General features: G+C 36.4%; 1 protein-coding gene across 3 annotated transcripts in view; it reads left to right on the top strand.

Moving 5' to 3' along the window:
• Positions 1–20530, top strand: part of WDR7 (WD repeat domain 7) — a 364708-nt gene that overhangs the window by 60077 nt on the left and 284101 nt on the right. For all 3 annotated transcript variants that reach the window (XM_068562633.1, XM_068562635.1, XM_068562634.1), the window contains 2 exons: positions 6116–6311; positions 14132–14346. In XM_068562633.1, coding sequence (XP_068418734.1) covers positions 6116–6311; positions 14132–14346 — 411 coding nt within the window. The remainder of the gene's footprint in view (positions 1–6115; positions 6312–14131; positions 14347–20530) is intronic.

The raw sequence follows: 20530 nt of genomic DNA on the forward strand, positions 1-20530 counted from the left end.
ACTTAGTAATATTGATTTTTTTTGTTTGTTTTCAGTCTTGATTATTTTGGCTATTTCCAGACTGTTGTTCATTACAGTAAAGCTAGACTTAACTCTTCAGATGCTTATTTTCATTTACATGGAAGGTATAACATTTTTGTTTGGGGCCAAACATTTTTTTGCGGATGAGGCATGTCATTTGTCAGTTTTGATCATTATTGCACTATACGAATGAAGAACAGAGCTATTCTTTAAAAGATATTGATGTAAATATATGTGTTAGAAGAGAACGCATCATGTGGGACTGAAAAGCTAGAATTTTTGGAATTCATTTTTTCCTTCAGAAAATTACATCCCATAATCTACTTTTTAAAATACACCCTATAATATTATTTAATATTAGCTTTGTATGTTCTTTGTTTTTACTCATAAGAGTGATAACATGAAGTAGAGCTTTTAAATCTTTTTATGAGGATGGATTGCATTTTCTTGAATTTTAAAAAATTATCCACCTGCATATAAATGGCAAGGGTGAAAGTTCTGACGGTGAAACTTAGGAGGAGTTGATGCCGGAGGTCAAGTTCCTCGTGGGAATAGGGAAGCCTTTTTTGTTTGCTTAAGTCTGCAGTCCTCTCTCTGGTAGGTTATAAACTGCAGTAGGAGATATTTGGCAGAGAGAGAATGCGTGGGTCAGTGCTTCTCAGTAGTTTTGTTGTCACTCATATCTCTGCTGGTTGAGATCTTCCAGCAGAAAATAATTACACCAAACATAGTAAAGAAGATTGGTAAAAAATCACCTTTTAAAAACAAACAAACTTCACCCTGACTCATGCCTCGTTTTCTCTATGAAAAGGAATGACAAGAATTATGTGAACATTAATGAAATGATTGTCAACTTGGGGACTGGCAAGTCGGCTAGTTAGGTCTACGGCATTAATTAAGGATTAGCTCATTTTAAAGATTTCAGAGAGCTTGTGAATCATAGTAGCAGAATCAAAGGTAGTGACAGGTGTGAGCACTGTGGCAGATCAGTGCCTGATTAAAGGATGTGAATAGATGAAAAGGAATGCCGTTTAGGACTCATTCTTTTTAGTGACTCATACACAGAGAAAAAGATTACTGTTAGATTTATTTTCTCTGATGAGAAAAATAAAATGAGCATTTTTTGGCAGACTGGTGTTGGAAAATAGAAAATAATTAACCATTAATGTAGCAATCATCCTTTTTTGTAAATTGAATGATGGATATATTTGATAAATACAAAGTCAGTATTAATGATTATCTGTAGAAACGCAAAGCCTCCATTGTATTAAACTGTTCATTATCTTTGCTTAGCAATATACATCTGGTGAAACTCAAAAATATTTTTATTTATTTATGTATTTTAAAATTTATTTATTTTATTTATGTATTTTTGGCTGTGTTGGGTCTTTGTTGCTGTGCGCGGGCTTTCTCTAGTTGCAGCGAGCGGGGACTACTCTTTGTAGAGGTGTGCAGGCTTCTCATTGCAGTGGCTTCTCTTGTTGTGGAGCATGGGCTCTAGGCGCATGGGCTTCAGTAGTTGTGACTCGTGGGCTTCAGTAGTTGTGGCACGTGGACTCAGTAGTTGTGGCTCTCAGGCTCTAGAGTGCAGCCTCAGTAGTTGTGGCACGTGGCATGGGCTTAGTTGCTCTGTGGCATGTGGGATCTTCCCGGACCAGGGCTTGAACCTGTTTCCCCTGCATTGGCAGGCGGATTCTTTTTTTTTTTTAATTTATTTTTGGCTGTATTGGGTCTTCATTGCTGTGCGCAGGCTTTCTCTAGTTGTGGTGAGCGGGGGCTACTCTTGGTTGTGGTGAGCGGGGGCTACTCTTGGTTGCGGTGCGCGGGCTTCTCACTGTGGTGGCTTCTCTTGTTGTGCAGCATGGGCTCTAGGCACGTGGGCTTCAGTAGTTGTGGCTCGTGGGCTCAGTAGTTGTGGCTCATGGGCTCTAGAGTGCAGGCTCAGTAGTTGTGGCACACGGGCTTAGCTGCTCCGTGGCATGTGGGATCTTCCCGGACCAGGGCTCGAACCCGTGTCCCTGCATTGGCAGGCAGATTCTTAACCACTGCGCCACCAGGGAAGTCCCTGGCAGGCGGATTCTTAACCACTGCGCCACCAGGGAAGCCCACTCAAGAATATTTTATGTGGTGTGAAGTATAATAACTGAAAATAAAGGCATCATGTTATATTTCTGCCATGTTTTATTCTAACATTGCCTATATTTAAATGATATTTTTGTAGTTTGCCACTTTATTTTGACTTATTGCTTAATTACAAAGCAAAGTTTTGCATGCCATAGTCAGCTACGCCTCAGTCCTTAATGTCTTTTTTTTTTTTTAAATAAATAAATTTATTTAAAAAAAAAAAGAAAAAGAAAAAGACATCCTTGGGTCATTCGTAGATCCATAAAGTCCCAGAAGAAATTTCAGATAAGTTTCTCTTTAGTCTTGGGATGAGGGAATCCTGTCCAAATCTGCTCTAAATGCCAGAAACCATCAATAAAAAACATTCAGAGATCTGACCACTGAAAAGTTTACAACAAATTACGTACGTGTAACCATTGGGACACACAATTAATATCCTTAATATACAAACCTCTGCTGTGAATCAACAAAGACCAACAACCCAGGAGAAAAATGGGCAAACTCAGTGAAAATGCAGTTCTCGATGGGAGTGATGTTCAGCCCAACAGCCAAAGGCGTCACCCAAAAGGAGATGCCTTTTTGTGTGTGTGTGTGTGTGCGCGCGCGTGTGTGTGTGTTTTGGACGGGGCTGCATGACTGATAGAGATTTAAACTGGCTACACTGTATGTATCCTTCATATATTATATATATGATATATATTGGTAAAAACACTTATTTTTTTTTTACCAATGTCCTGAGTCATCTATTTTTAACATTTTTATTGGAGTACAGTTGATTTACAATGTTGTGTTAGTTTCAGGTGTACAGCAAAGTGAATCTATTACACATATACATATATCCACTCTTTTTTTTTTTAATTTTCTATTTCTTTCTTTTTTTTTTTTCATGTAATGTCTGAAACATTTATATTAACATATTTCCATACATATTTCAATACAACTACAAATATAAGATTTTTAGAAATTTCATGTAATGTCTGAAACATTTATATTAACATATTTCCATACAAATAACCCAATGAAAGTTTAGTATTAGTTGTTTTGTTTGTTTGTTTTTTTATACTGCAGGTTCTTATTAGGCATCAATTTTATACACAGTGTATACATGTCAATCCCAATCGCCCAATTCAGCACACCACCATCCCCACCCCACCGCAGTTTTCCCCCCTTGGTGTCCATATGTCCATTCTCTACATCTGTGTCTCAACTTCTGCCCTGCAAACCGGCTCATTGGTACCATTTTTCTAGGTTCCACATACATGCATTAATATACGATATTTGTTTTTCTCTTTCTGACTTACTTCACTCTGTATGACAGTCTCTAGATCCATCCACTTCTCAACAAATGACTCAATTTCGTTCCTTTTTATGGCTGAGTAATATTCCATTGTATATATGTACCACATCTTCTTTATCCATTCGTCTGTTGATGGGCATTTAGGTTGCTTCCATGACCTGGCTATTGTAAATAGTGCTGCAATGAACATTCGGGTGCATGTGTCTTTTTGAATTACGGTTTTCTCTGGGTATATGCCCAGTAGTGGGATTGCTGGGTCATATGGTAATTCTATTTTTAGTTTTTTAAGGAACCTCCATATTGTTCTCCATAGTGGCTGTATCAATTGACATTCCCACCAACAGTGCAAGAGGGTTCCCTTTTCTCCACACCCTCTCCAGCATTTGTTGTTTGTAGATTTTCTGATGATGCCCATTCTAACAGGAGTGAGGTGATACCTCATTGTAGTTTTGATTTGCATTTCTCTAATAATTAGTGATGTTGAGCATCTTTTCATGTGCTTCGTGGCCGAGTCCTTAATGTCTTTTTAAAGAAAGAAATCATGTTTTATGTTTCCATTGAATGCTTATCAAGGAGCATGAAATAAATAAGCTTAACAAATGCTTAAGAAAATTCTATATGTTGTTTCAGTAAAAGTTTATAACATGATCTTCCTGAACTTAGTTTTCTTAACTTTTAAAATTAATAAATACCTACTATGCTGATTATAGTTTTTAAATCATTATGAAAGAAAAAGTACAAGTAAAGCTAACAGAACCAAAGATTAAAACATCTGAATTTAAGAACAAAGTAAATAGTTAAATCTGACTCTCTTTTTTAAAATTAATGCTCTGCTTCATTCAAAAATTGATTTTAGGTTGTTTACAAAAATAAACATTATTCAGTTAGATAAAAATAAAGCTAAATCATGGTGAAGAGAAAATGAAAGAAAAAGTAGACGAGACCACCTAGAGTCCACATTCAGAAATGTATGCCCACACACCCCACTGTCATGGATAGAAAATTCAGTCCTAAGTTTCTTCGTATCCAAAACATTGAAGGAATCCATTGTAGCAGCTTTCCCCAAAGTCTGTTCCTCAAAAACTACGTCTCATAAGATTATGATGGTCTTTATTCCTGTCCTGCCCCTAGACAGGAATAAAGACGCAGATGTAGAGAATGGACTTGAGGACACGGAGAGGGGGAAGGGTAAGCTGGGATGAAGTGAGAGAGTAGCATCGACATTTATACACTACCAAGTGTAAAATAGATAGCTAGTGGGAAGCAGCCGCATAGCACAGGGAGATCAGCTCGGTGCTTTGTGACCACCTAGAAGGGTGGGATAGGGAGGGTGGGAGGGAGTTGCAAGAGGGAGGAGATATGGGGATATATGTATATGTATATGTAGCTGATACACTTTGTTATACAGCAGCAACTAACACACCATTGTAAAGCAATTATATGCCAATAAAGATGTTACAAAAAAAAAAGATTATGATGGTCAAATGAAATTATATTCATGTTAGCATGTTAAAGTTTCTTAGAAGTTCTGTGGATAAAAAGAACTAACGTGTTTCCCATGCACATGTGGTCACACACACCCGCCCCCCCACCCCGCCCCACTCTTTTTGATTTGATACCTGTCAACATTTCCCATTGAGATGGACCAATCAGGGAGAGATATCGTTCTTTAGCTAAAAAACGTCTGCTTAGGCAAAGCCCAGCTGGGTGACGTTTGAGAAGTTTCTCCTCTGGATCCCACAGAAGGGATAATATGTATGTGGTGCCGTGGGCCTCATCCTCAGTAAATAGCCACAATATACACAACAAGGAGTTTCAGATGGCTGTTTTCATATGGTTTCACCTCAGTGTGAACCGGAAGCATAATCTAATAAATCACTACAAAGTTTTAAGTTGCTTGTAAATTGTCTTCCAAATATATAAAGACGTGAATTTTTAATTTTCTAGGTTATGGATTCAGTTCTCTGATGCTAGTGAAAATCTTTACCATCTTTGATTATTTCTATTATATTCCATCTTGTTCTAAAAAGGAATGGAAGGGCGCAAACTAGAGATGAGCAGGAAATACAGAGCAGGATGTTTAATGGGCTCTTGTATGTTAGTTGAGGTGGTGTGCCTGCTGGCATTATAGACAGAAGCTGTGAAACACACCTACAGGTAATACAAACTATTGGTGGCTCTTAAGAAATGATTGTGGCAGAGGGACCTTGAGGGTATTGTTTTTGAGCAAAGGAGCAGGGAAGAGCACAGGTCTAAATGATAGAGTCACAAACAGAAAGAAGCACTGAAGAAAGCAGCTCTAGCTACTAGCAAAGGGAAGTTCAGCCAGTGGAAAGGGAACACATAATAACAGGTCAATTTTTTTCCAGCTTTGCCTGTTCATATATAGCAATTATTTTAGTAAGGTCATCTTCAAATTTGAACAGCAGATTTTCCTAGACGTCTTTCTCTTCTTTAATCTAGTGTTAATTTAGTATTTTTCAAAGTGTTGTGATGATTGAACTAGGCGTTTTATGTATAATATAAAAGAAGAAAATTGTCAACACATCCTAATGTCGTGGTTAGTGTGTTCAGCAGCAGTGAATGTATAATTAATTTTGATTTAATTGAGGACAAGATCCATTTTCTTCTGAATTTAATCTAAGTGTAATTAAGATTTATTCTTCTTTTCAGGCAAGAGTGCAGCACTGCATCTGCTCTGTAGCCAGTGACCACTCAGTAGGACTCCTAAGTTTGCGAGAGAAAAAATGCATTATGCTGGCATCCCGTCATCTTTTCCCCATTCAAGTAATCAAGTGGAGGCCTTCTGACGATTACCTAGTAGTGGGATGTTCAGACGGCTCCGTGTATGTCTGGCAAATGGATACCGGTAAGAAAAATGTTGAGAGAGACTAGAAAATTAAATGAGTATATTTGACTTCCTAAATGAAAAATCTTTTATATGAGGAAAAAACCCCTGAGATATCAAAAGTTTGCTACTTTTATTTCTCACCACTGCTTTTTATAAGTGTGCTTATCATTATTAACAAAGAAATATTTAGATGTCCTCTTATTTGTTGTACTATCTGGAATACTTGTAGAGTAGTTCACTGATCTTAGTGGAATGTGGTTGATGACAGTATACAGATTAGGACAGGCATGCAAACACCAGACAAGTAAGTGATTTCTATATAATTCATGAGGCAAATTGTAAGATCAAGGAACTATTTTTGTCTCAAGTTCAGAAACAGTGGAAAAAGATAAAATTCTCTTCTATTTGAAGAGCAGAAAAACCATACAGGGCTGTTAATAGAAGGAGGTAATTGAAATGAAAGTTTTAAGTTCTAGAGAGAACGTTTAAAATTTCAAGGTTCAGAAATTTTATGTATGGCATAATACAGAACAAGTAATGTTTAGCTTAAAAGTATAGACCATGATATATAAGACTTATATGCAGAATCTTATGGTTTTCCCTGGGAAATTTTAAAGTATGTAACTAAATGTTTATTAGTTTGGGCTTTTAAAAACACAGCTTATTCTAGTTTTACTATCCTGAGTCATCATCTATCAGTGAGTAAAACCTTTTTTTACATTCCTAATTGTGCTATATAATATTTCTACTACTTTTTTCTTCATGAAGCTTTTTTCATTTTTGTTTTTAAATAGTCCTTTTTGAAATCGGACTATATATATTTTTTTGCTTGTGCTGTGGTGCAGGAGGGAGTGTTCCTAGGTCTTTTTGGAGCAAGTAGCCATAATCTTCAGCTATCTTTCATTTATAGTCCTGGTTTTATCTGGTACTACATAGGCTATTTTGACAAGAGGAAGCATTCTTGAAGAGTGTCAAACTTCTCTGCTTTTGTGTTTAACATTTCTTTTTCTCGTCTGATTGTAAAAGAGTTTCTTACTTTTTTGTCAAATTTTGAAAGCACAAAAGTGTTAGAAAAGAAAGATGAACTCAAATCCCATTACTCAGTGGTGAATTTTGGCATATTTCTCTTTAGTCTCATTTCTGTGCATTTTTAAAAACAGAATTGCTGTCATATTACATATATAATTTTGTATCTCACTTTTGTGTTCCTTTTTGTTTTATCCTGTCTGCTGAGCAGCACTGTTTCATGTTTGCTGGTCTGGTCCACCCTACAAACTAAATACAGTTGACCCTTGAACAATGTGAGGGTTAGAGCACTCACCTTCTGCATAGTTGAAAAACCGTGTATAACTTAAAGGCGGCCCTCCATTCCCATGTTTCCTCCATATCCGACATTTCCCATCCTTGGATTCAAATGACCGTGGATTTTGTGGTACTGTAGTATTTACTGTTGAAAAAAATCTGTGTGTATGTGGACCCACGCAGGTCAAACCTGTGTTGTTCAAGATCAACTATATACAGAGTTTGTCTTGGGCTCTGGAGTCAGACTCCTTGGTTTGAATTTAAGATCAACCATTTGAGGGCCTTCCCTGGTGGTCCAGTGGTTAAGACTTCACCTTCCAATGCAGGGAGTGTGGGTTCCATCCCTGGTCGGGGAGCTGGGATCCCACATGCCTCGTGGCTGAGGAACCAAAACATAAAGCAGAAGCGGTATTGTGACAAATTCAGTAAAGACTTTAAAAATGGTCCACATCAAAAAAGAAAAAAATCTTTAAGATCAACCATTTGATAGCACAGTGATCTATGGCAAGTCTCTCAATTTACTCATCTGTAAAATAAAGATAATAATAGTTCCCGTTTTATAGTGTTTCTGGGAGAATAAAATGAGAGAATATTTACCTTGTGTATAGTAGATGTAATGTAAATGTGTATCCATGTATGTTTGCATACTTTAAGTTTGTGTGTATACTTGCATATGTGTATATTTCCTATTATTGTTATTTAACAAATATGCTTAACTTGTTACTTTATTGAGCTTGGGGATATGACCTTACCTACAAAGAAATATTTTCTATGAGAATTAGTATTAAAGAAAGTCAGTTATAGTGAAGATAGTTATAAAACACTATTTTAAAATACTATACATATTAAATTAACAATTGATATATTATAAATACAAGAGTATGGTAAACATGTGTAGGACTTAAACATTAAATTAATATGATAAAGGAAGAGTATCATTTTCCTGAATTTCTTAGATGCTTAAATATGTGATACTTGACTACTTCAGATACTTTAAATGCATCTACAAAGAATATGAAATTCTTTACAAATGAGACCTTACTGGAAGACAAAGTTACTTTTTCAGTAGTTTCCCTGGTAGGAAATGACAAATAGCTCCTGACTGTATGTGTACTGGAGGATGTTATTTTTATAACCAGTTTAGTATAATTAAGCCCAATACATAATATTACAATTTAACAATTATCTTCTGACCTTCAGGAGGATTTTGGAAAATGATCAGTCAGTAATGGCATTCTTAAATCAAGATAAAGATAGAGAAGCAGAATAAATTTTGGACTTCAACCATAATAGGAGGTGTACACTCTTTTTCCTTCTTGCTGTTCAGGCTTTAGCTAGTGATATAAAGGTCCCTGAGGAGCCAGTAAGGCACATTCTGAACGTATTGACATTATTTATTTATTAAATTTATTTATTTATTAAATAAATAAAAAATGAAGCGAAATAAATCAGATTTGGCCAAGGTTTGATGTATGAAATGTATTTAAGTTCTGAGAAGATACTTTACCCCTCTATTTAGTGTTTTGGGAATGTATTTTTACAAGTGAAGCCATATTACATTAAAATTACATATGCATTTTGTGCAGTTTTCTGTTTGCCATTTTGAATTATACTGATATTTCTAGCTTAAAAACACTTAAAAATGTCTTGACTTTATGCTTTTATGCAGCATTTTCTTTTAGTTGTTTTTCCCTTCAAATGGGTAGTTTTTATTTTCAGTGTTTATTTCCTAACATGAAGTTGAAGCTAGTAATATAAAACTTAATTACAGAGGTAAAGGTCCAGAGTCTTTTATTCTTTTACTGTATCATCTTAATTATATGCAATAGCGCTAAATAGTGTTGTAGAGGCCGTGGAAATTTTTCTTCTTTCACGTCTCTGGGTAGTTAGAAAATTAGTCAAACAACTAGCAACAAGATTTGGCTGGCTGGACCTCTTGACTCCTATTTAGGAACTTATTAAAGGTGGGTCAACTGACCTAGATAGTGGCTGCTTCTCCATGGAGTTATGTTCTGTAGGGATCAACTCTCCATTCTTCACATTTGATGTTCCCAGTAAGCATGCAGTGGTGTTCTCACAGGCCTATGACAAGGTCAAAATCCTGTCTATTTGGGAAACAGTGGCATGCTTTAAAGTAATGACTGGTGCTACAAGACGTTCTTCTTATATGACTATTTCCAAGCCTTAACACCATTCTTATCTGCACATTTTTATCATCTTTGCTACATAATAAAAGTGATTCATCATATACCTATTCCTAGAGGGACAGTTATTAGGTGTTCTTGTACAAATGCAAACACCAGTAGTGATCGCCAAATAGTATTAGAAATTAGTGTATGAAGTCTTACCGATATACTTTGTTCTGTTATCTTTTTTCTTTTCATTTATTTTTTGTCCCTCCAAGTTTTCTGAAATATTAGTGTTTTTGCAATAACTTCATGAAATACATGTTTGCATCATTTTTTAAAACTTAGTTATCCAATAAAATATAACAGAGAATATGAACTAATGTATATTTGTCTACTGGCACAACATGTATAAAGCAACATATATAAAGCATGGATATCAAAAAAAATTAATTTTGATTTATTTATATTGATGGTTTTGTCTTGTTACTAAAATAACCAAAGAGAATCAGGAGGTGGTACTTCAGTCTAGTCTTTTTTTTATTAGTAAAGGGTTTAGTAGCAAGTATTTTCTTCACATATTTGACCTTTTGCCTTCAGGGTTTAATACAGTAGAGATTTGATTTTATGTTTCTGTTTCACAGCATATGGCATTACATCATCAACTTTTCTATATCTTCTATGTTTTTGTTTTTCATTCTATTACAAAAATACCATAAGATAGGATAGGCAAAGACACAAAGGATGAAATGGTTAAGAAAAAATTGGTACTTTTCTAAAATCTCAGTAAAACTAAGTATAATCAAAGTTTCTTTTTCCCTTTGGATTCACTTTGAAATTTTGAAGGAAGAGGTTGTTAGAGTGGAAATATGACTGTCTTTTCTACTTTCCTCCTCATAAGTCCTCTGTGCAGAGGAATTACTGAGTCCTTCCCATTAGGTACTCCTCCCTTCCCTTTTTTCTTTCCAGTGTACTATTCTTATATCGGGCTATATTTTTTCACACCTAGGCTATCTTTATTGGTTTCTCTGTCCTCTATTTCTACCTTCTAATCCATCCTGTACTCTCTTGGCAAATTAATCATAGGAAGTAAAACAATAACAACCACACTTGGTTCATGCCACTGTCTTAATGAAAAAAACATAAGTAATTTTAGTTCACGTAGCCTTTAAGAAAAGGCCCTCCACAGTGTGGTACACTCCTACCTTTGTCTTATCTCTTACTGTTCTTTTACACAGACATGTTACTCTGTGTGAAGAATAGTTCTAATCAAGAATAATTGGGTCACTGTCTACCACTTCTTGTCTTTTGTACCACCCATATTGTTGCTCATGGTTTTCATTCATTTGGAACATTATTTCTTTCTATTTGCTTATTTGTTTAAACAGTATATTATCTTTTAAGGAAATTTGAATATAGAAACAAAATTTTACATATTTTCCCCTGTAGTTACCATTTCTGCTGCTCTTCATCGCTTTGTGTAGATCCAGATTTCCATCTGGAATGATTTCCCTTTTGCCTAATATTTAATATTTCTTGTAGTGCATGTCTATGGGTGATTCTTTCAGCTTCTCTATCTGAAAAACTTTTTTATTTCACCATCATTTTGAAGATTTTTTTTTCTGGGTATAGAATTCTAGGTGGACAGTTTTTTGTTTTTTCCTTTCAGTATTCCACTATCTTCTTGCTTGTATTATTCCCAGTAAAAAGATCTGCTGTCATCCTTATCTTTGTTCCTCTATATATGCTGTGTCTGTTTTTTTCTGACTTTTAAAAGTTTTTCTCTTTATTATTAGTTTTGAGCCGTTTAGTTATAGTTTTCTGCATATTTCTTGTGCTTAGGGTTTGTTGTACTTCTTGGATCTGTGAGTGTATAGTTCTCAACAAATTTGGAAGCTTTTGGCTCTTATTTATTCAAATATGTTTTTGATGTTTGATATCCCCCCTCTTTTCTCTCTTTGGAGACTCCAGTTATATGCCTATTAGGCTACTTGAAATTGCCCACAACTCTAGGATTATTTTTTCATTTTTAATGTTATTTTTTCTGCGTCTCATTTTATAATTTCTAGTCTATGTTTTCAAGTTTACTGAGCTTTTCTTCTACAATGTCTAATATGCTTTTGTTCCCATTGAGTGTATTTTTCATCTCAGACATTGTAGTTTTCATCTTTGAAAACTACAAGTTTGATTCTGGATATCGTCCATGTCTCTCTATTCAAACTTTTTGAACATCTGGAGTACAATTATAATAACTTTTAATGGTTTTGTCTGCTAATTTAAAAAAAAAAATCTGTTTCAGTGGTTTTTATTGATTTTATTTTTCCCCTCATTATAGATTATATTTTCCTGCTTTTCTCCAAAATAGCCTAAAGGTGGTTCTAGGGTGGAAGCAGGGAGATTAGCTTGTATGCTGTTGTCCCTAGGCAGTAAACAATGGTGGATTATTAGACTAGAGTGATGGCAGTGGAGCTGGTGAAAAGTGGTTGAAGTCTGAGTATATTTTGAAGGTAGAACCAACAGGATTTGCCGATAGTTGGATGAGGAGCATAAAAGAATGAGATGGGCCAAAGATGACTCCAAGGTTTCAATCATGAGAAACTTGAAGGATGCAATTCATTTTAAGATATTGAGAAGCCAGAGGGAGGAGTAGATTTTGGGAATATCAGGAATTCGATTTTTGATATATTAAGTGGAGTTGAATATTAGATATTCAAGTAGAGATGTTGATTTGTAAATTGTACAGTTGATGCTTGAACAACACAGGTTTGAACTGCCTGGGTATTTTTTTCAATAGTAAATACCGCAATACTACATGATCTGCAGTTGGTTGAATCTGCAGGTATGACTGTGGATATGGCGAGCTGACTATATAGTTACATGTGGATTTTCAACAGCATGGAAGGTTGGTACCCCTAATCCTTGTGTTATTCAAGGGTAAACTGTATATATGAGTCAACTGTATATATGAGGGTCACGTGTATATATGAGTCTGTAGTTCAAGGGAGGGAAGTCAGAGTAGGTGGTACAAATGTGGGAAATCTTAGCATATAGAAGATATGTCAAGTCATGACACTGGATATATCACCAAGGGAATGTAGGTTGATAATGGTTGGGGCACTCCAGGGTTTAGATGTGCTTCTGTGATGTAAAAAACCAGCAAAGGAGACTAAAATGGACCTGCCAGAAAAAAGAAGAAAATAAAGGGTATGGTTGCCTGGAAGCCAAGTGACAAAATGTGTTTCAAGGAGTGGAGAGGAAGATCGAGAGCTGCTGACAGTAAATGATAGTAAAATGAGGACTGAGAACTGGCTATTAGATTTAGCAACGTGGAGAGTAGGTTCTGTGCACATTTGGTATAAAATCTGATTTGAGTAAGTTCAAAGGAAGATGGAAGGAGAAAAATTTGGAGGTGGCAAAAATAGGCAGCTCTTTAGAGGATGATTATGAAAAGTGGGATACATACCTAGTTAACCCACCTGGGTTAACTGTGTGTGTGTGTGTGTGTTCGTGTGTGTGTGTGTTTTAAACAGGTGAAATAATTGCATGTTTATAAGCTGATGGGAATGATCTGGTAGATAGGGAAAACTGATGAAGAGAAAGAGGAGAATTGTTGACGTGGTGTCCTTGGGCAGACAAGAGAGGGATGGGGGTGTAAGCCACAGGTGTGTTAGGTAGGAGCCTGGATAGTTCATTCATAATTATTGAGTAATGTGACTGGAGATGTGGTAGTGGGAGTTTGTGGAACTTCTTTTTTAATTGCTTCTTTCTCTATGAAATAGGAAACAAAACTTTTCATCCAGATGAGGGCAGGAAATGGAATGGTGGGATTGGAAGAGAAAGAAAGTATGGAATAATGAACTAGGAGAGTAGGAAAATGAAAGGTCTATGGAAATGTGGTCACTATTAAGGGCCCACTGAGATCAGTGGTCAGGAAATTCAAGTGGATCTTTCAGCATGTTCATCATTCATGTCCATCTTCATTGTAAGGTGCAGAGTAGGTGGAGAGTTGAATTCAACTAGTGTTGAACTGATTCTACAAGATTGACATATAGTTTTAGAGAAAGGTAAAATTATAGAAATTGCTGTTTGTAATAGACTAATGGTGTGGCGTGATCAAGGAGACCATCTTGGAAGTGGAAAGAAAGTAGAAAAGCCTGGAGGAAAGTGTTGAAATCTGGCTCTGAACTTGAGTTTATTGGGAAGTTGTGGTAGGGCCTTACAGAAAAGGAAATGATTAAGGTAATGCTACACGGAAGATTATTAGAGGAAGGAAATACAAGCAAATGTTTCTGGGAGGCACTGATAAAACATATTCCTACATTAAAAAATGTCCATGTATTTTCCTTTCCTAAAAAATGACTTAGAGTCTTCCAGAGTTGTGTAATGATTGTGAATATATATGTCTTCCAGGCGCACTGGACCGGTGTGTGATGGGGATCACAGCAGTAGAGATACTGAATGCTTGTGATGAAGCAGCTCCTGCTGCCGTCGACTCACTTAGCCACCCAGCAGTCAACTTGAAACAAGCTATGACACGACGCAGTCTTGCTGCTCTTAAAAACATGGCCCATCATAAGCTACAAACTCTTGCAACTAACCTCTTGGCTTCTGAGGCATCTGACAAAGTAAGTTTTGTATGTGGGCTCATGTGTCCCCATTCAACTTCATTTAATAATGCAGCTTTGGCACGTCTTAGGGAATCATTTTTGGGAGATGACACGGGTGAAAAATAAGCTTCTGATTTTTATTTAGGTTTTCCAGCACAGTTTTTAAGTATTTCACGTATTTGGCAGTCTGAAAAAGTGACTTGTTCTTACCATTCAAACTATTTTAAAATGATTCCAACAGACTTAAGTGACTTCAGTTTCTGAAATAGAGCAAACGTTTTATGTATAATCTGTCTTTCTGACTTTCCGACGGTCTTCCTGTAGAAAGGTTGAGCACGAGCTAATATCTTCAGGAGAAAAAAGTAACAATTTAGGCATAATTCGGATGTTTCTAATTGTGGCTTATCTTTTATTTTAAAAGTAGGTTCTGATTTTATTAAGGTTAGGCCATTTAAAGATTTAAGAAAATATGTGAGAGTAAGTATGGTGAGGTTGCACAAGTGCTGGCATTTTTCTGCAAGACCAAAGCTCAATCACACTTTCCTTACTGACACTTAAAATCAGTGCATCAGTTACTTCTTCAGTTAACAGAAGATTTTCCTACTAAAAGAAGAACAGTCAACCCCAGTTCATTAATTGGCTACTTGTGTTTAGTTTTGTAGAGACTAGTCACTATTTTGTTTGTGGTATTTGTGTTCTGTGGTATTATTAGAACTAGTTTGTCTCTGGTAATGGATAAATGAATCCTAGAGATGATCCCAGTATTTTATCTGAATCACTACTTAAAATTCCTTCTTCCATCTTAGAATTCATTAGAATTATGAATGGGTAACCAAATACCTTTATTTTCATTCCCTCTTATTCCTGATTCCTATTTTTTAAATGATGAGACGTGGAATAAATAACAAAGAGGTTGAAAGGGTCATCTACAAACTTGAAAATTTGCCCATGAATTAGTGAGTGCTAATGACATAGGAAATACTATAGGCAGCTCCACTGACCCATATCCTCCAGTAATTGGCAGTAATATTTGATCATTCTGTCTTTCCCCAAAATATTAATGTTTTATTGGCTTTGTTATATTGTATGTTTCGTAGATTAGAATTGTGAAATCCTTCTGTGATTCTTTTTCATGCTTTCTGTTCCATGCTCTAAAGTTTGAATAGAAATTAGGCTTAAATGCATTTGCCATGCCTATAATTTCTTTGAAGAGGTCATGTGGATGTTCCCTAGGAATTCAGTGTTCATAGCACATTGTCTGATGTTCTATATCATTTTAATATTAAGCAAACTTATAAAACAGTACATTCAAGGGCAAGCATGTATGTTTTGTAATTCCCAAATTTATTCTTTTTCTTGTTGGTGTCCCCTAGAAGTAAAAATTTGGAAAAATAATTATATAACTAGAAAATTAAAGAAAAATAAGTGGTACAGTAACATTTATGAATGGCTTTTGTAAGTGGCCATGGTCCATTATGTGATTTTTACAATCTTGTTTGTCCCTGTTTTAATAGCACATTTTATAGTGCAATTAGTGATAAAAGCACCAGATATCAGAGACAGTACACTTATGTATTGTAAAATATATTGCTCGTGAACCTCCTCAGTCTTGTAGCAGTGGTAATTGTTGCCTGGCCTACAAGGAAAACAATTATAGAAGGGGGAAAAGGCTTAGGAAGCTGAGGCTGCAGGAGGATAATCACTTTATGAAAAATGTATGTTGGCTGGACCATTAGGGATTTCTCTAACTATTTTCTCATGTTGACTTAGAGTCTTCTTCTGAGGGGAATATTTAAAGAGCCATCCTCTGGATGGCTTTCTAACCTCAAGAGAAATGAAGCCCTCCCAAAGTTAAAAAAAAAGTAACCAAAACATAACCAAGAGCCTCTCAGTGGTACAGGACTTACTCTAGGGTATTGGATCTGATTTCTTTTCATGGGTCTCTCAACAGAAAGTGAAACCTCTATGGGAATACTCTATATAAAGTATCCTGGTTTTCCCTTGTTAGAGTAGTGTTAGCAACTGGGCTATTTGGAAGTAACAAATATTTTACATTGTTAATTAGGTTAATTATGCCAGACATATACAGCTTTACAAGCAAAGATAATTTACTGTCCTGTGATTTTTTTTTTTTTTCCTTTCACTGGAAGAGCAAGAAGGTGTTAAGTAGAATTATCCTTTATTATTGCATCGAATCTTTGGAAGGTGTGTGTACTCAAAACCCTGTGTATTCCACTTATGACATGTATCTTATATTTCTCCTTGTATTATAGTAACATATATACTTACCTAATTCTCCCTACTGAAATCCAGTCTTCTTTTTTTTTTTAAATTAATTTTTATTGGAGTATAGTTGATTTACAATGTTGTGTTAGTTTCAAGTGTACAGCAAAGTGAATCATTTATACATATATACACTGTTTTTTAGATTCTTTTCCCACGTAGGTCATTACAGAGTATTGAGTAGAGTTCCCTGTGCTATACAGTAGGTTCTTATTAGTTATCTATTTTATATATAGTAGTGTATATATGTCAATCCCAATCTCCCAATTTATCCCCCCCGCCCTTTCCTCCTTGGTAACTGTAAGTTTGTTTTATACATCTGTGACTCTATGAAATCCAGTCTTCTTGCAGACAGGGATTATGACTTATTTATCTCATCTCTGTGTTTTCCCCATGACATCTCGTAGCAGCTGTGCAATAAATATTTGTTGAATTGGATCATGTGTAACAGAAAGTGCTGATAGCCTCTGCTTCAGCCTCTTTGCCCACCTCTTCTTCATTCCCCTCACAGTGGATTGTTTTGACTTGACAGTCAAGTCTCTCCCTATTCATGAGACTCTAGATGTTTATTAGGTACTTTGCCCTCTGTTCAGTTTTGCATTCTCTCCGTTTGGTTTTGGTGGGCAAGTTGGTCCTGGCGTAACTCATTCTCCTTCCTTGCCATCTCTGTATTTTCAAACATCCTGAAATTATCTCAACTTCCACCCCCTCCTTTACTCCTGTTTCTTGTGGCTCTAGGCCAGGGTTGCTCAACCCGAGCACTATTGACCTTTTGGGCTGGATAATTTTTTGCTGCGGGGGACTGTCCTTTGCATTGTAGGATGTCAGAGAAGCATTTTTCCTCTACCCATTGCATGCAAATAGCACCCCCTCTCCCCTAAGCATGACAGTCAAAAAGGTTTTTAGACATGGGGGGCAAAATTGCCTCTGGATTAAAAGCACTGCTTTGGAGAAAAAAAGTTGAGGAATGGTAAAGATCCTACATCCTATTTTTGTGTCTTTCTTTTCCCCTCCCCAGTTTTCTTCTTTAATGTCTCTCCTCTTTGAGAATGGTGAAGCCAGCCTCAACCCTCATCCCTTCTGCCCACTGTGGCAGAAATAGTTCTTGCATTCTCTCTGGGCTCACACCTTTCTGTTCAGACCTTTCCTAAAACACTTCACTTTGTGTGTGGTATTTTTTTGTTTGTTTGCTGAGCTTCTTGAGGACAGGAGTTGAGTTTCTCCCCCTTTTATTTCCAGTGCTTAACATAGTATGTGGAGCATAGCAAGTACCCAGGAAATGTAGTGTGAAGTTAGTTTGCAAGTGTAGATTGGAGTCATGTGGAATCAACTCGGGTGCAAAGCCGAGGACTTAACTCAGTGAATAATGACACGATATTGCGTAGTCTTAAAAGGAGATATTTGTTTGTTTAAGAATGATTTTGCCATGTCTGACACTTATATGCAGACCACTTTATAAATGTTGACTTGGGAAATGAATTGTGAGGCTCCTGGGATGATATAGTGAGAGGTGTGGGAACTGAAAAGGATTAGGCAGTGGAAATGTAGACGAGGGATAACTTGTAAGCTGTTGTGTAGGTTGAATAAATAGGACTTCACAAATGAGCAAGAGAAGATTTGAGACATACAGGTTGATTTCCAAGATCCAAGCCTGGGTAAAGGGAGAATGGTGGAGATGTTAACAGAAATAAACAACTCATAGCATAGGCTTTGAAGTTGATTGTAACAGGAGACATTTGCCTCTTCTGTGTAGTGTTGAGAGATGGGGTACATGTGGCGGGAGCAAACAACCTCCAAGAAAGGAATGATACGATGCTGGGGTAGAGTAGGGATGGGATTTTATTTCCTAAATGAACACTGTAATGGAGTGCCTGAATTAGACTGCAGCTGACATTTTGGGGTGCCTACTATCATTAGATTATTCCAGATATGCCGTTTTCCTTAATTCTCATTACAAATAGATGACTTAGTTATCCTCAGATTTGCAAATGATGAACCTAAAGGACATTTGGTTAGAACAGAGATTGGCAAAGTTTTTTCTGTAAAGGGTTAGATAGTAAGAAAATTAAGCTTTGTAGACCGTATTGCTTCTGTCACAATGATTCAACTCTGCCATTACAGTGGCATTAAAGCAGTTATAGACACTATGTAAATGGACTGGCTCCCAATAAAACTTTATTTACGAAAACAGGCAATGGGCTGGATTTGGCCCCTGGGTCATAGTTTGCTGACCCCTGCATCGGAAGATGGCATTATTAATATCAAGGTTGTGGGTACAGTTCCCCCATGGAATGGCCTTTGCTTCATTTTTGAAAAGCAGTTCAGAGGAGTTGTTTAGAGCCCAAGTTCTAGTCACAGGCGTATCTGTGTTCCAATTGCACCTCTGTAACTTCCTGCCTGTTGGTGACCTTGGACAAGTAACTCCAGTGGCCTAGCTTACACATATAATTGAAAACAAATCTTTGTAAAGGAAGTAAAGGTTGACAGTCGATTAGAGCAATGAAATAACATCAAGACTTGGGGAATAAAAAAGAGCGTATGGAGTTAGTAATTAGTAAAGTCATTGGTCATCATTAAGAGCTGTTTTGGTAGAATTAGTTGGGTCAGAAGTCAGGATACAGCGAGCTAGGAATGAGCATGAGGTGAAGTGGAGGCACAGTGTGTGGAAGAAGTTTGCTTTTGGAGAAATAAAAGATGAGTAGCTTCAGTGGCTGCAGGGTTAAGAGCAGAGTTTATGCTTTGGGAGCTCACTGAACACTTTTGTTGGTGGAGGGAGTGATTGGTGGGGCCATGGAAGAGGACATGGTGTTGAGAATAGAGTTGGAAAGTTCACCCTTGTTAGAAATTGTTTCCTTATAATCTGTAGTGATGAAAAGAGGGAGGTGAATATAACAAATTATTTTCAGTGGAAGAAGAGAAGAGTAGGCTGTGATATCTGTTTTAAAAAAAGGAAGTGGTTATAATCCCTTGGAGGTAGAGTCATCTTCTTCTTTTCTTTTAATCCCTCATTAAACTCAGAATAAGTAGTATACTGGATTAAGAGTTAGAGGACTTGTAAGATATAAATAACTAGGAGATCATAGCTGGCATGTCATGGCATTTGAGGAATGCATAAATGAATATGTCAAGAAGAATGTCTGGGCATATCAGGTGATCTTTTTGACAAGTTTTCCCACAAAGCATTTGCCAGACACTGGTTCTTGGTGAGGAGATCTTGGTGGACGCCTTGGGCCAATGGGATTTTATTAGTAAAGCTAGAAAGCCCTTGCAGCCATGGAATTCATTTTTTAGGCCTACTGTGTGTAATTTTTTATTGGGCCCCGTTACATCTTGGGCATTGTTGTATCAATCAGAATCACCCTATTTATATTGAAAAATGATGAGGTTGAAGAAATTGAAAATTGACCAGGATGATTTATCTTTTACCTTCCATATCTCTCTCTGTCGTCTAATTAGTCAAAACCCTGAAAAAATGAATGGACTGTATTTGCAAAGGTCAGTAACTTTGTATTCTGTGTAACTAGGCAAGAGAATGGAATTTACAAGTCAAATATAACCTGCTGAGAACATACTCTGTGTTTTTTGCTTGCAGAATTCACTCTGTTAAAAAAAAAGTTGTACTGATTGAATTGACTTTATGATTCACTGTGAAAAGGGCACTTGTATGGTACAGACAGAGACAAGCCAAATGACGTTATGTACAGGGTACCAGGCCTTGTCTGGTGAACTGTTTTCAGCCTTAGAAAAATTCTTATGATATGCCTGAACTTTGAAGTATCAATTAAACTTGCTTAACATTCTGCTCCAAAAGTTTAATGAATATTTTAAAAGAAAATATGAATATGTTAATTGTATATTTATTATATACTTTGAAGTATATATGAGTTCAGTTTTGGGTTCTTCTAAATGGTTATTAAGA

Source organism: Eschrichtius robustus, chromosome 14 (assembly GCF_028021215.1).
Source record: "Eschrichtius robustus isolate mEscRob2 chromosome 14, mEscRob2.pri, whole genome shotgun sequence".
NCBI lineage: Eukaryota > Metazoa > Chordata > Mammalia > Artiodactyla > Eschrichtiidae > Eschrichtius > Eschrichtius robustus.